General features: G+C 39.7%; 1 protein-coding gene across 1 annotated transcript; it reads left to right on the top strand.

The window, feature by feature from the left end:
- Positions 1–4879: 4879 nt before the first annotated feature.
- Positions 4880–6359, top strand: SST (somatostatin). The gene is made up of 2 exons (XM_045851755.1): positions 4880–5131; positions 5989–6359. Exons 1-2 carry the CDS (start codon positions 4994–4996, stop codon positions 6199–6201), a joined length of 351 nt encoding a protein of 116 aa, XP_045707711.1. The 5' UTR covers positions 4880–4993; the 3' UTR covers positions 6202–6359.
- The last annotated feature ends 7750 nt before the right edge of the window (positions 6360–14109 follow it).

The following is a 14109-nucleotide window of genomic DNA, read 5'->3' as shown; positions in this document are numbered from 1 at the left end:
CTCAGACATCTAGTCCAGGGCTCCTTCCACTATTTCATGTTTCTTCTCCCCACTGCCTATAATTCTTATTCTTTTCTGACTGGGAAATAAAAAGGCTTTCCATTTGCAAAACATCCAGGAAAAGTCTTTGTCAGAAATCTATTTCCTGTACTTTCAGGAACATGTGGATCTTGAAGGTATTTTAGAGAATGTTACCAATTGTTCTCATTTCCTTACTTTGATATTCAAACAAGCCATCAGAATGTTCTGTCAACTCTATTTCAAAATAAACCTCAGACATAATGTCTTTGCCTCATTCAGGACAAAGCCACTCCATCGACTCTTGCCTGAACTAGTCTGGAGCATAAGGTGCCCAGCAATAGCCACAAACCACTTCCCCTACCATGGAGACAGGCCCTGGTTGGGGAAGTATGAGATGCCTTCACACTAAGTCAACCAGCTGGGCCATGGGTGTCTAAGGGAGAATGTGCTCTTCTCATCCTATCTCCTCCTTTCTCTTAAAAGGTTTTACATTCCTAAGTTATCTCCCTCTGTTTACTCCCGCCCTCCTGCAGTTAATTATTTATCTAGCAGAAGACATTACTTGAAACAACCAAATTAGTTCAATTCCTTGTTTGAAAACCTCCAATGGTTTCCTCACCACAGTACTGAAGGCTCTCTGTGGTCTGGCCCTGCTGCCTTGCTGGCCTCAGCTCCTAGCCCTGTCTGATCTGTTTGGTTTCCCTTGCCCCCTTGCTGTTGTCTGAATGTACAGCATACTTCTACCTGGGGACCTTTGCACAGATTGTTCTTTTACTTGACAAGGAAGTTTCTTTATTCAGATATTTGCATGGCTAGCTGCCTTGCCTCATTCAGGTCTCTCTTCTTAGACAGTGCCTCAGAGGGGTCTTTCCCAAACCATTACACTCCATACCTTACTTTAATTCCTACCAATTTGAATATATATATATATATATATGTCTTTCTTGTCTTCCTCACTATGATGTTTTCTATTTACCTCCCTAGTATATCTTAAGCAGTGCAGATTCTCAGTCTTAACTGTAGAAAAAGTTTGAGTTAATCAATTTTATAGATGGAGGAAACTGAGGTCCAAAGAGGTAAGGGCATGTCAGCAACATAAGCAAGAACTGAAAAGCAAGTTTTCTTCCAAACAGGCCTGTGCAATCACCACTGAACTGCCTCCTCCCTGTGTTTATATTGGAAAAACACAGGTTTGTGTTTTTCCAGTATAAAGTCCTGATTTTGCAAAACAAACAGCATTTTAACATTGCAATACATTCTATTTTGTCCTTTTATTTTTTCTATTTTTAACTCTTTGATTATCAGGGAAGAAACTGTGAAGGTTATGCATCAAGCCTTCACTTTTGCAGACGGGAAACCAAGGCCCAGAGAGGGAGTCCACAGCTGGATGGTGGTAGAATCAGGACTAGAACCCAGGGCTGTCATCTCCCAGTACCAACACTTTCTACTTCCCTGCATTGGTTAATATTGTACATCTGTGTTCACTCGCAAGTTTTACTGTTTCCCATTAAATGAGTTTCTACTCCTCATATTGGCAGGTAGTCACCCCAAAAGTACATTTCACAGGGAGGTGGCAAACCCTGTCCTGGCCAGAGGATCTGCCCAGGAAAGAGGCCTGGACGCCTTCCAGAGACACTTGCAACCTGGATGCAGGCTGCTCAGCCGGGTGTCTCAGACATTTCCAAGTCAGGGGCCCATGAGACAGTCTAAAGCAGAGTGACATACTCCCTTTGATTGTGCCACTTCCTGCTTCTGTGCCATGTGCAAGGCATTTATGCTCCCAGGACTCCAACTTCCACCTGTGAGATGGGATTAGTCTGGCCTGATGTGAGGATGACAAAGTACCTAGTGAACCACGGGGCTGTGTAAGAATGGGGGAAAGTGACTCTTGGTGACTCCTGGTAACTAAGGTCTGGGAAGTAGGGTTCCCAGTACAGCCCCAAACCAACACCCCCTTCCAGCCACTGGGACTTGGGTGGGGGGTTTGGGGGATTGTCAGGAGGGGGATCAGGCTGAGGGAGTTGGAAGGACCTTTGTGCTAAATCAAATTCTATGCAAAACTTGGCCATGGGGGGGTCTAAGGAAGAATTCATGTCACCTTTTGTCCTGGCACTATTTCTCTCTTAAGTGGTTCTTAGACTTCTAACAATGCCAGGATTACAAAACAAAACAAAACAAAAAACACAGAAGTCTTGTCATCCACAGCCTCAGCACTTCATCAGGGGCATAAGGGAAACCACTCAGACCTCACTGTTCCCACATAAGTGCTTAAATAGCTGGAGATCAGGAGTGGGTTTTTTTGTATGTGGTTTTTTTTTTTTTTTTTTTTTTTTGTGGGGAGCAGCTAAGGAGAGATGGAAGAGGAAGAGAGCAGAGGCAGGGATTGAGGTAGGTATTGATTAAGCAGGGTGGGAAGGAATGGAATGATGCAGAGAAGGTAGGAAAAGAGCCAAATTAAACCAGACTGAAGTCAGAAATTGGTGGTGGAGAGGGAAGAACAACAAAGAGGAATGAGGACAGGAAATGAGGGGAGAAGACAAAAACAGGTTGATTAAGGAAAATTCTGAGAGAGGAATTCAGAGAAAGGTTAGGGGAAAGAAGCAAGAGGACAGAGGGGAAAGTGCAGTAGAGAAGCAGGAGAAGGATCTGGAAGGAGAGCAGCAGTCCAGGGAGGGAGGTTGAAGAGATCCCAGAACACAGAGTGAGATAGTAAGACTGCTCTTTGCTCCTTGGCTGGGTGCTATTTTAGCAAAGCTCTTCTCTATTCAGTGGGGCTGTCTAGGGCCAAGTTCTAAGTGCAGGAGATGTAAAATTATTTAGGGGTGCCTTGGGGCAGTTGGGTTGATGTAAGTAGACTCTGAGTCCCCCCAGTCAGGAGCCAAAGAGGTTCCAGAAGAGAGAGAAAATAACATGTATTCCCCAGGTTGGATCTCTCAGCCTAGTGTCCTTGTTCTCCCAGACTATGCCAACACATGTGAGTGACTTTCAGTGCCCCACTGGGGCTTAGCCTTTCTTGCCTGGATTTGTCAATCCCAGGAAGCTCTAGCACAGCATCCTGTGCATTCTCTCATTGCCTTGGCTTACAGACACAGAAGGAAGTGGTGGCAGTTATCCAAGACACCGAGGAGGCCCCTAAACCCTCCTGTCTATCAGCATCACGATGTGCGTCTAAATATCGAGAATACATATATGGTCCATGGTTGGTGATTGTGTTAGCCAAGTTCTTTACTTCATTTTGTTTCTGGAAACACACATGCTTTTAGCTTTTCATGAACTTGAAGATCATAAAATATCAGCCCTTGAAGAGCTTGCAGGGATTACCTGGTTCATGCCAGGACTTTAGCTGGCTTTTCCTTGATAAGAAATTATTTTGAAAAAACAAACATTAGAACTGTCAGAAAGCTGATCTGGACAGCAAACAGCTAACCACAACTAGAATTCTAAAGCAGCATTTGTTTCTTTCTTCCTTTTCTTTTCTTTTTTTTTTCAGTTGATTCAATTCTTTTTTAATTTTATTTTTTAATTGCAATTGATATTCCATATTATTTTAGTTCCAGGTGTACAGCATCATGGTTAAAAAAAGGGTGAAAGAATTAAGAAATACAAATTAGTAGTCACAAAATAGTCCTTGGGATATAAAATAGAGCACAGGGAATCTAGTCAATAATATTGTGACAACTATGTATGGTGCCCGGCGGGCACTACACTTATTGGGGGAATCACTTCATAAGCTACATAAAACAGCACTTCTTGACCTTCCTTTCTATATGTGTGTGGAGCAGGGGAGTGCCGGGTAGAACTAAGGGTCTGTCGATCCTTGCCCCACACACAGACACGTAATGATGGTCCCAGGTGTGCAGGGAGTTCCTGGACTTTTGCATTCCAGACTGGGGTTGGTTTCTGACCTACAACTACTTCTACTGGCCAGGAATCTGTTGGAAAACTCAGAGCTGAGTGGAAAGAACCCTGGCCTTGGAATGTGGAGGTCTGGACCTTGTTCCAACTGTGCAGCATAAGATCCAGAGCACTTCACTGCCCACTTCTAGGCTTGGTGGTTAACACACTGAAGTCAGTAGATGGTTTCTGAGACCATTCTTCATCTCCAAGTTTCTAGCCACCAACATGAAGACAATGTCATTTTTTTTTTTTGGTTTGGTAATTTTTCTTTTGGTCACGGTAGGAAGACAGGTTAACTGGAAGCTTCTCAGTTGCTGAGAAAGAGGAAGAGAGGGTGCCTCTAAGGCAACTTCTCCATCATAGGGGAAGTATAATTCTTTTACAGTGCATTGCATCATCGCCTACAAGACGTTTTATGGAGATAACGAAGAAAAAATGACCCCACTTTTCTAACATCCAAATTCCACTCTTAAATTCATTCTTAGAGGAATGGCTCTGAATTTCTGCTTGTCACCCACATATACTGCTGCCTTTGTTCAGCCCTTCTAACATGCTGGAGTATGGTGATAGAGAGTCATCCGATACATTTCTGTGTGTGCAGTTGTGTGTGGCAGCGTATTTGTCTCTTTGGGCTCAGTATCTGAGCTTCTGTGTTTAACTGGGTGCGCATGTACGTGCGTGAGTGAAATTATGGAATGTGTATTGCGTAGCACTCAGTGAATATCAAAGACTGTGTAGAGAGTGTGGCATGGATGGAATCCTGTGGGCCTGGATCACATGCTGTGGGTATGCGGGATTTTTTTTTTTATTTTAAGTAAACCACTTTGGATTGTGTAGCCTCCTCTCACTTCTGTGATTGATTTCACGAGGCTAATTGTGCGTAAAAGCGCTAGAGAGATCTGGGGGCGCCTCCTAGTCTGACGTCAGAGAGAGAGTTTAAAAAGCAAGGAGACGGTGGAGAGCACACAAGCCGCTTTAGGAGTTGGCAAGGTTCATAGCCGTAGCTGCAGCCTGCAGGTCCGCTCCTAGAGTTTGACCAACCGCGCTTTAGCTAGGCTTCCCGGCGCCCGAGGAGATGCTGTCCTGCCGCCTCCAGTGCGCGCTGGCCGCGCTCTCCATCGTCCTGGCTTTGGGCGGTGTCACTGCCGCGCCTTCGGATCCCCGACTGCGCCAGTTTCTGCAGAAGTCACTGGCTGCTGCCTCGGGAAAACAGGTAAGGAGACTGCCTCGACGTTTTCTTTCTTCTCTCCGGAATCCCTCTTTTAGCCTTGCCCCTGCCCCCTTGGGTGGACTTAACAGGTGCTCCTGAAGAGTTTCGGTGCTTTTCTGGGTCTCTCAGCTTTCAAAGCTGTTAGGAAAACTTTCCAAGTCCAGAATTCCCTCTTACCACTTTTTTATCCCCCCTCCCACATCACCCCCTAATCAGCGCAGCCCATCACAGGTGAGTTCCGTGGCATTCAAGAAAATTCCGAGTCCTGGGTAATTGAGCAGGAAGGTATTATGGCATCTATCCTCGGTGCTGACCATGGGAAGTGCTGACCCAGGTGCTGAAACAGCGCACCTCTAATTCTGCTACCGTCCTTAGCAATAGCTCCTTCCCATGCAGTCGATGGAGGGATACCAGGTACTGTACAAATGAAACAAAATGTATTTAAGACTGTGAAAGGCCTCATTCCCCACAGTTAGTTTAGTAAGGACGGTAAGAAGAATTCCAGTTTGTAGCTTATGTTGTGGAAATTCAGTTAAACAAACTGTTGGCTCGTGTGTTTTTTATCTTTGCAGAACTGCTTTAAGGATCTGTCATTTCTCTCTATGCGTGTGTTTTAAGCCTGCAGAGACAGAAAGCTTGCAGAAATGTTTGATTTTTTCAAGTCTCTTTGTGTAACTTGGTGATTATAGCAACTATCCGTATTTTTATATCCTTAATGATTTTAAGTGACAGAGGTGCACAGCTGTGAAAATTGAGTTTTGGGTGTGGCTGACTCTGCTTTCCAAACTGTGCTTTTCCATTTCTTCTCCTCCATCATCGTTCTCCTCATTCTCTATCTGTCTTCCTTCTACCTCGTACAGGAACTGGCCAAGTACTTCTTGGCAGAACTGCTGTCTGAACCCAACCAGACAGAGAATGATGCCCTGGAACCTGAAGATTTGTCCCAGGCTGCTGAGCAGGATGAAATGAGGCTGGAGCTGCAGAGATCCACCAATTCGAACCCAGCCATGGCACCCCGAGAACGCAAAGCTGGCTGCAAGAATTTCTTCTGGAAGACTTTCACATCCTGTTAGCTCGATTAATCATTGCTGTCCGTATAAGACCTCTGATTCCTTCCCCGAAAGCCCCATCTCTCTTCCTTAGTTCCCCAATCCTTATAAAGACCCTTACATTAGAAATTGAAGACTGTACATACAAAATAAAATTATGATGAAATTATGAAAAGCAAAAATTTGATTTTTTATTGAGTAAATCTTTCTCTTCAATAATACACAATTAACTTCCATTATTATTTCAGTTGAGTTATTTGAGATATGCACTTCAAACCTCACAGACACACTATTTAGAATTCCTTGTGCTAATAAAGGTTATGTTTTAAATGGTAACCCTTTTAGTTGGAATGATTTCAAACTTAAATAAGTTCAAATAACTCTATGGATGATAATTTTAATCCAGTGATAATTGTGGAAAGGGGCTATCACAAACACCAATTACATATTAAAGCAAATTAAAATTATATGTGGAAGTGGATATTAGTATTTATGGGTAGGCAAGCTGACACATCCAAGCATTTACCAGTCTGATATGTAAAATACATCATATATGGAAAAAACAGGGGAAAGCACTTAGAAATTAGAGAAAAAAAGCTGCCTTAAATAGCTAAAATAAAGGTCTGAGGCTTTAAAATTTGTTTGCAGTCTGTGAACATTTATATAGAGAAATACCACTGCTTTTATATCTTCTTTGACAATCCTCTCTGTAACTGAACAAGGTTAAATGATTGCCTCTGTTTAAGAGTAAGATCCCAAAACTTTCTTCGGGGGGAATACCAGTTTCATTGTGAATTCAAGCATCAGAATACTATGGATTGCAATAAAAAAATGTGTGTTGGGCTGCCCTGTGAATGCTACACTGCTGAAGTTATCGGAATACGGTATCATAATCCCAGAATAACTGAAGAAGAGATCCTAACTGGTCTTTTGATTTTATCAAAGTGAATCAAACAAAAATGCAAGCAATAATAAAATATTCAGTACATGCTAGCTATTATTATTAGCATGGTAATACACTTAATGGTACTGCTAAAAATAGAGATAAAAAGATAGTTAATTTATCTTACAGAGATCTTAAACAGATATCCCTTCAGGGATGTGTATTTTAACTATTGCCTCTATTTCTGAATAGCTGCTAGAAAAATAAAGCAAGTGTAAATACATAAACTCAATATAAGTCTCCATAGTATGGAAGCATATCAATATCTAAGAGGAACTTCATATTTTATAGAAAATATTTGTTAGAGAATATACATTTTTAACATGAATATGGTTTAGTTGATGTTAATTCCTGAATAGCTGATCAAACAAGAAAATCCAAGCCACTTTACTAATCTCTGTGAAAACAGAACATCCTTTCTTTATCTGGTGCATCTTTTATTTACAATACATTCAGAAGGGAATTAATGGGTGTCCACTTAGGGGATCTGCCTGTGTTAAATGCCTTGTGCACATATGGTTACCAACCAACTCCGTGTAGTAACAGAATCACATTATTATGATTAAAGCACAGAAGGGAACACGACTTAATTGTTTTCTGAGTAGTGCATAGATTGTATGAGTGCCGGGGGAGGGGTTAAGTTTTATTATCATCGTTAGTAGTCAGTTCCCAATAGTAATATGGTGGTGACAGACAAGAATTATGTAGTCATGTACATTTACATTTGGGAAATGTATAAGTACATCCACATATACATTTATTCTTTATTTAAAGCTTAAATTAAATGGGACATTTGATCAGGGTTAGTTATCTTTTAGCCTGTTTTCCCACCTTCATGAGTCACACCCTCTGGTTGTGTTAGCAAGGGGACTTTATATCTCTTCCACATGTGACTGCCATCATTTGCTTCAACAGGCTAGAGAAGTGCTGGTTTTTGGCCATTTTAACTAATATATGGAGCATAGATTTTATAAATATCCAGAAGGTTGCACTTTTATTTCCCATTTAGTTAATTTACCTTTATCCTAAGCTTGATTTGCTGCAAGAGTCTAGCATTTTAGCCTATTTATCGTCTAGCCACAATGAACCTTTCAGATTGCATTTTCTTTCTTCTCTGCCACAACCACAGGCTTCAGGAATCCTGAAAAACTTGCTATTTCATTTAGCATGGGAGAGCTAGAACAGGACACTCTTGTTTTCTGGGCCTCTGTCCCCACTCTGAAAATAGGCATGTAAATGGAACCAATCCCTTAGAGTTACAGGGATTTACTGAGACCATGCACTTAATGTTTTTAGCACACAGTGAGGACTTGGTAATTGCTTGATGTAATAACTGGTGTTTATAGTCTCTCTTTCTTTGTCTCTGTGATTCCTTGTCCTTTGTACAAGTCCAAGGTAACCCAGCCCTCAGGATGTGTTTTATGTGATTCTTGCTTCATAAAATTCTAGCTCACTTGGGATATCTCCCTTCTCTGAGTATGTAACCTGCATCTCTTCCATAGTGCTTATTTAACACTTTCTACCATTTTTAATTGCATGAATATATGTGAAAGAGTAGTTTTGTATGAACTTGCAATGATCTATGCATATGGCACATTGAATATGCAGTGTCTTGCACATAGTAGGTTCTCAGTGTTCATTAACCCCATATAATTTTATTAACCAATTTAAGTCCAATAATTTAATTAAAAAGAACAAATAAACAATTCATGCACTCGCAGTCCCAAGTGAAACAAATCTCTGCTAAGCAACAACATTTGTTCTTAATGCTTTAGTTGGCACAGGAGAATGATATTAATGGCTATTTTACGTGATGTGACACCAGAAACAACAGCCCTTGCTTATGACTTTAATAACCATTGAAACATGTGATTAGCATACTTATTTTTGAAGCTTCAATCAGTCCAGTTTTATTTAGCCATCTTGTAAATTTCCTTGACAGGTCTTGCTTAACTGTCCACCAACCAGGACCAAATTTTTGGCACTACAGCAAACTATTGTCACTATAAAGACACTTTTATTTCACAGTGACACAAAGGGTGCCTTTAATTCTGGACTCACCATTCATTTTACTGGAGACTGACATAAGGAGAGGTGAAATTGTCTTCATAAGATACTTATTAAACTGACACAGAATCTAGACAAAACCTAAGTTTCCCTTCTTCTACTCAGTGTTATTTTGATTATTTTACCACATTGTCCCACAAGAAATCTACCCTTCTAGATAATTGATGTATTTCATTGGTTGGATGTGAAGACTGATTTTGTCTCTGGAACTTTACCTCCCACTGGATATATGGTCTGCATCTGAGGGAGAATAAGACAATTGATACAAAATGGATTCCTGTCATTAAAGAAAGACATTAGGAAGTAATAGTAAAGATACTGATTAAGAGGAAAGTGACTCAGGAGGGACAGTCTTTACTAAACTACACCCAAGAAACAAAGGATGATTCTGTCTTGGAGAAAAAGCAGCTGTCTCAGGCAGCAGATGGACTCCCCCCCTAGAGAGATGGAATCATTTGTGGGGAGTGGTCTTCAAAGAAGTTATGATTCCTATCCACAGGACTGGGGCTCACATACCTCGATGGCCACGTCCAGTTCTTCAGTAAGTGAGAGCGTGCCTTAATTCCAGGTGTTCAATTTTTGATCACCTACCACGTCCTCCATGTCAGGGACTCACTGGAAAGTGGAAAAAAAGTTTGCATGATAAAGTCTCTGCTTTCAGGGAACTGAGTCTAATAGACAAGATTTGCTAAAAATGACCACATGATGTAATGGTGATTTATACAGCATGCTAGGAAAAAAGTGTGGTGCTAGAAACTCTGTCCTTTCTTCTCTGAAGTGTTTTGTTTAATAGTTTTTAAACCATGGTTTGAGAGTCTAAGTGATTTTATTTTTTGAATAAATAAGTTATATAAATAATTACAATGATACAGGGTACACTTTTACAACATAGTCTAGGCTGGAAAACAGAGGGATTAAATAACTTACCCAAGATGTCACCAGCTGGTGGGTGGTGGGTTTGGAACCAGGCCATCTGATTTCCAATTTTGTGCTATCCCCACATACCTTACGGGGGGAAAAGCAAGTTCATGGGAAGGAACAACTTGCTGTGTAAATTAAGAGGGGGCCATTCCCAGGATATCTTAACTTAGCTCTTCTGTATATCATACTATTGTCAGAATACAAATGGATTTAAACTCTGGGGTTGGGATTTGATTTTCAGACTTCATTATGTGCATAATTTCCAAGGAACTGTTTATAATCTTTCTTTTTGCATGTTCAGTATCATAGTCTTAGTTAATCATTTCAGGTTTTAAGCACTTCCTTTCCCACTCAGTCCCGTATACAGAGGTTTCATTACAAACCAGGCTGTAAGCATTTTTAGCCTGAAGCAATTACAGATCTATGAGTCCAGACTTCAGTCTATAGGCCTTGGCATCACCCTCATTTAGGACTAGGTGGTGACCATACCTTCCTCCCTCTAGCCTTGCAGGTATATTCTGTGAAAAAGGTGGCTAAGATTTGGAGACCTGAGAGTTTTCACTGACATTTGTAAATGAGGTCAACTCTTGTTAAGTTGGCTTTTATGCCACTGAAGTGTATGTACCGCCCAGTGTCTCAGATAAATAATTTAGGTCACATTAAGCAGTCCTCTCACTCCTATTAGTTTTGCATGTTTCTGGCACATGGTCCATTAAAACAGTGAAATTGTTATCCAGATATTCAATAACTCTATTAAAATAAATGATATTTCAAAGAAATGCAGGCTTTTGAACTAGGGTTCAAATAGAGAAGAAAGATCATCCATTCCCAGTTAATTGCTGTTTAATTCTATCTTTCCTGTATAAAAGTATATAAAAGCACATTTCAGTCCCACTTTATGAAAGAAAACATCAAGCTACCCTAGATTTGCTATCTCAGGGTAACAATTGATTTGACTACCACATGCACATTATGAAAGTCAAGATTTACAAATTTATCTAGGAATAGCTCTACCTCCCCATTTTTCTGTCTACATTTGCCCATTCACTCCCCAAACAGAAGGATGAGAAGCAGTGGTTTTACCAGGCATCTCACCAGCCTCTCCTTCATCATTATTTTTATTTGATATCATACATGGGTTAGCATGATATACTCAAGAGTAAGACCACTCAAGTTCTATAGGCTTCACAAAGTCTTCTGGAACTTCCTGGCTCTCATGATCTTTCTCTCATGTGATTTATCAAAACATTTGTTTATGAATCACCTCACTGTCATTATAGTGGACAGATTCCTGCTGCCGTTGCTGCTTTTGAAGATTTATGCCAGAATGGATTAAACCATTTAGAATATACTATCCCCTAGTCATGGGGACTGGTTCATGTATGAGCACATGACAAATTACAGTGAACCTTAGGAATTTGGGGGCACTGCAGGACATCTTTTCCTTGCTGATTGTGGATGAGACACATGGAAGCTTTTGCCAACTATGGGGAGACTGTCCATGCTATGGGAAGATCTGTGCTACAGAAGGCAGAATTGAGAGCTGCAAGGAAGCTGGGTCTTTGGTGGTCTCAATGAAGTGCAACGTTAAGCTTAAACCAAAAAACAACAAAAAGATTTTTACCTCTGAACTCTTTATACATATGATGCAATAAATTCTCTGTATTTTTAAAAGTAGTTAGGTTTTCCTTATTTAATCAATTACTTTCTTATACACATGCTTAGGGCTACCTCATATTGTTAATAGTGTGTGGATGTGTGTGCATGTTTATACATGTGTGTGCACATGTATACATGTATGATCCTGTGGTTATGTCTTTGTTTAAATATCTATAGCTATTTATATGTTTATGCTTATCCTAACTTTCCAGTTAAGATAAAATTTATGAGAGGAAAAAGACTAGACTTTACTAAACTTTTTATTTTTTTGAAATTTCATTACATGAGGACTGTCCAGAAGGTATCTAGCCATGTAATATGAAAAAAGAAACATTTGTTGAAGAAGATACAAGATACAAGAAGCATTGTATCTGGACAATGATGCCTCAGTCCCCTTCAAAATAGGCACCTTGGGACCTCACACTGTTATTGCAATTGCCATCAGATGCCCCATCGTATTTTCCTGAATCTTATCTATTCACACATTCTATAATTCATAAACTAGGCATCAGGGCAAGAATTTATACCTCAGTTTTTACAAATGCAGAAATTGTTGTGCAAGATATTGAAGTAATTTGACCAAAGTTACAGATAGCTTACATGGCAGCACTTAAAATTAAGACTAAATCTTCTGAAGAATTGAGGAAAGCTGCCAACCCATTTCAGTTTTAGGGACACCAAATTCAGTTGAACAATGCCATATATCTCTGTTGGTCAAGCCCATTTGATTTCTACTTTCCCTCTGCTGCTGGTTATGGTAAGCACATCCACCTCATCTCTAGTGATTATACCCCACAACTTGGGCTCTGCTATTCTATGATCCCATCTTACCCAACAAGTTCAGGTGGGTACAATTCTTGCTGTCATTCTGGGACTAGAGTAGAGCTTCTGTGAGCTTCTCAGAGCACTTTGTGGGAATTCCCATTCACAGCCTCCATGAAGAGAATGTTTCTGGGTCTTCACAGGGTAGGAGATATGAGGAGGTATTACCTGATGAAACCACTGCCGTATTCTGATCTACTGTTCTTGCTTTTGTCTACTCTCTTAACTTTGGGCTTCCCTCTGCACTCTGCCTTAAGTCTTCTGACTTGAAAGTTATATCCTGCTAAAGACGAGACACATGCCTTGAGGCCTTCCCTGAGGAAGGTCTACCTTTCTAGGTAACATTTTATTTGCTTTTCTAATATTGTCAAAATTAATTATTTTCTATGCTGTTTGGTCATTATCATACTGAAGACTGTATGAGTGTGTGTGTGTAGTTTTTATTTTTTATATGATTACTTCTTTTGGTTTATAAATGCTTATTGATATGTATTTGCTAGGCGGAAGCTACACAGATTAATAAGTTAAAATCTCCGCCCTCAGGCAGTTTAAAGTCTGAATGAATGTTCACTAGTTTACTAGACTATAAAACTTTGGTTTTCAAAGTGTGGCCCTCAACCAACAACATTAAAATCGCCTGATAACTTGTTAAAAATGCAAATTCTTTGGCCTAACCCTAGCCCTACTGGATCACAATTTGGGGAGTGGGTCCAGGAATCTGTGTTTTAAAAAGATCCTCCAGGAGATTCTGAGGCTTGAGAATAATGGGAAAGTAACAATAATGAAGATGATATTTAATTTTAAAATGTTTATATTTCATTCCAAAATTTTTATTAAAAAATTAACAAATAAAGTGGAAATACCTTTTTATCTTTTCCTAGGTATGTTCTCATTCCTCTGTCTTTTTAGAGGAGGGCACTAGAATAAATCGGTGTATTCTTCTTCCCTATGGTTTTATACTTTTATAAAACCATACATTTGTATGCACTCATAAATAATATGTTGTATTAATTTGTGCTTTAACAATCTTTATAAATAGTAGCTTATGTTATATTTTGAAATCTCTCCATTTATATTTTTCGGTAATTTTAATTTTGTTGTGCAAATACATCAGAATTATTTATGCATTTCTCTGTTGATAAATATTTGGGATCTTTTCAAATTTGAATAGGATAGTGAAGCTGTTGATGTCTTCAGATGTTTTTCAGCACCATGAGATGCATGATCACTTTTACCAAAGAAAAAGAGTTAAAATCAAAATAATTCTGCTAATCTCATATTCCCTTTTATTTAGCCATAGGAATTCTATGCTTCCAGGAAACTTTTACATTATAACTTGCTACATTTGAAAATCTATACATATAATTAAGTCCATCTATTTATTATCTCTCTGTTCTTATTCATTCCATTGAGATTTGGCTCACTAGAGTTGCTTCTTTGGAAATTCTCTATAAAGAGAATACTCTGAGCAGGCATTTCTAAACTCTCTTGATTCCAGTTGGCATAAATTCCCATCAGGT

Source organism: Phyllostomus hastatus, unplaced genomic scaffold (genome assembly GCF_019186645.2).
Source record: "Phyllostomus hastatus isolate PE091 unplaced genomic scaffold, TTU_PhHast_1.1 phas_contig_86, whole genome shotgun sequence".
Lineage (NCBI taxonomy): Eukaryota > Metazoa > Chordata > Mammalia > Chiroptera > Phyllostomidae > Phyllostomus > Phyllostomus hastatus.
Note: the sequence above shows the minus strand (reverse complement) of the source record. Positions and strands in the feature narration are given on the sequence as shown.

Coding starts and splice junctions, on each gene's coding strand:
- SST (XM_045851755.1), top strand. CDS start 4,994: ATGCTGTCCTGCCGCCTCCAGTGCGCGCTGGCCGCGCTCTCCATCGTC. Junction 5,132..5,988: donor CTGCTGCCTCGGGAAAACAG/GTAAGGAGACTG, acceptor TACCTCGTACAG/GAACTGGCCAAGTACTTCTT.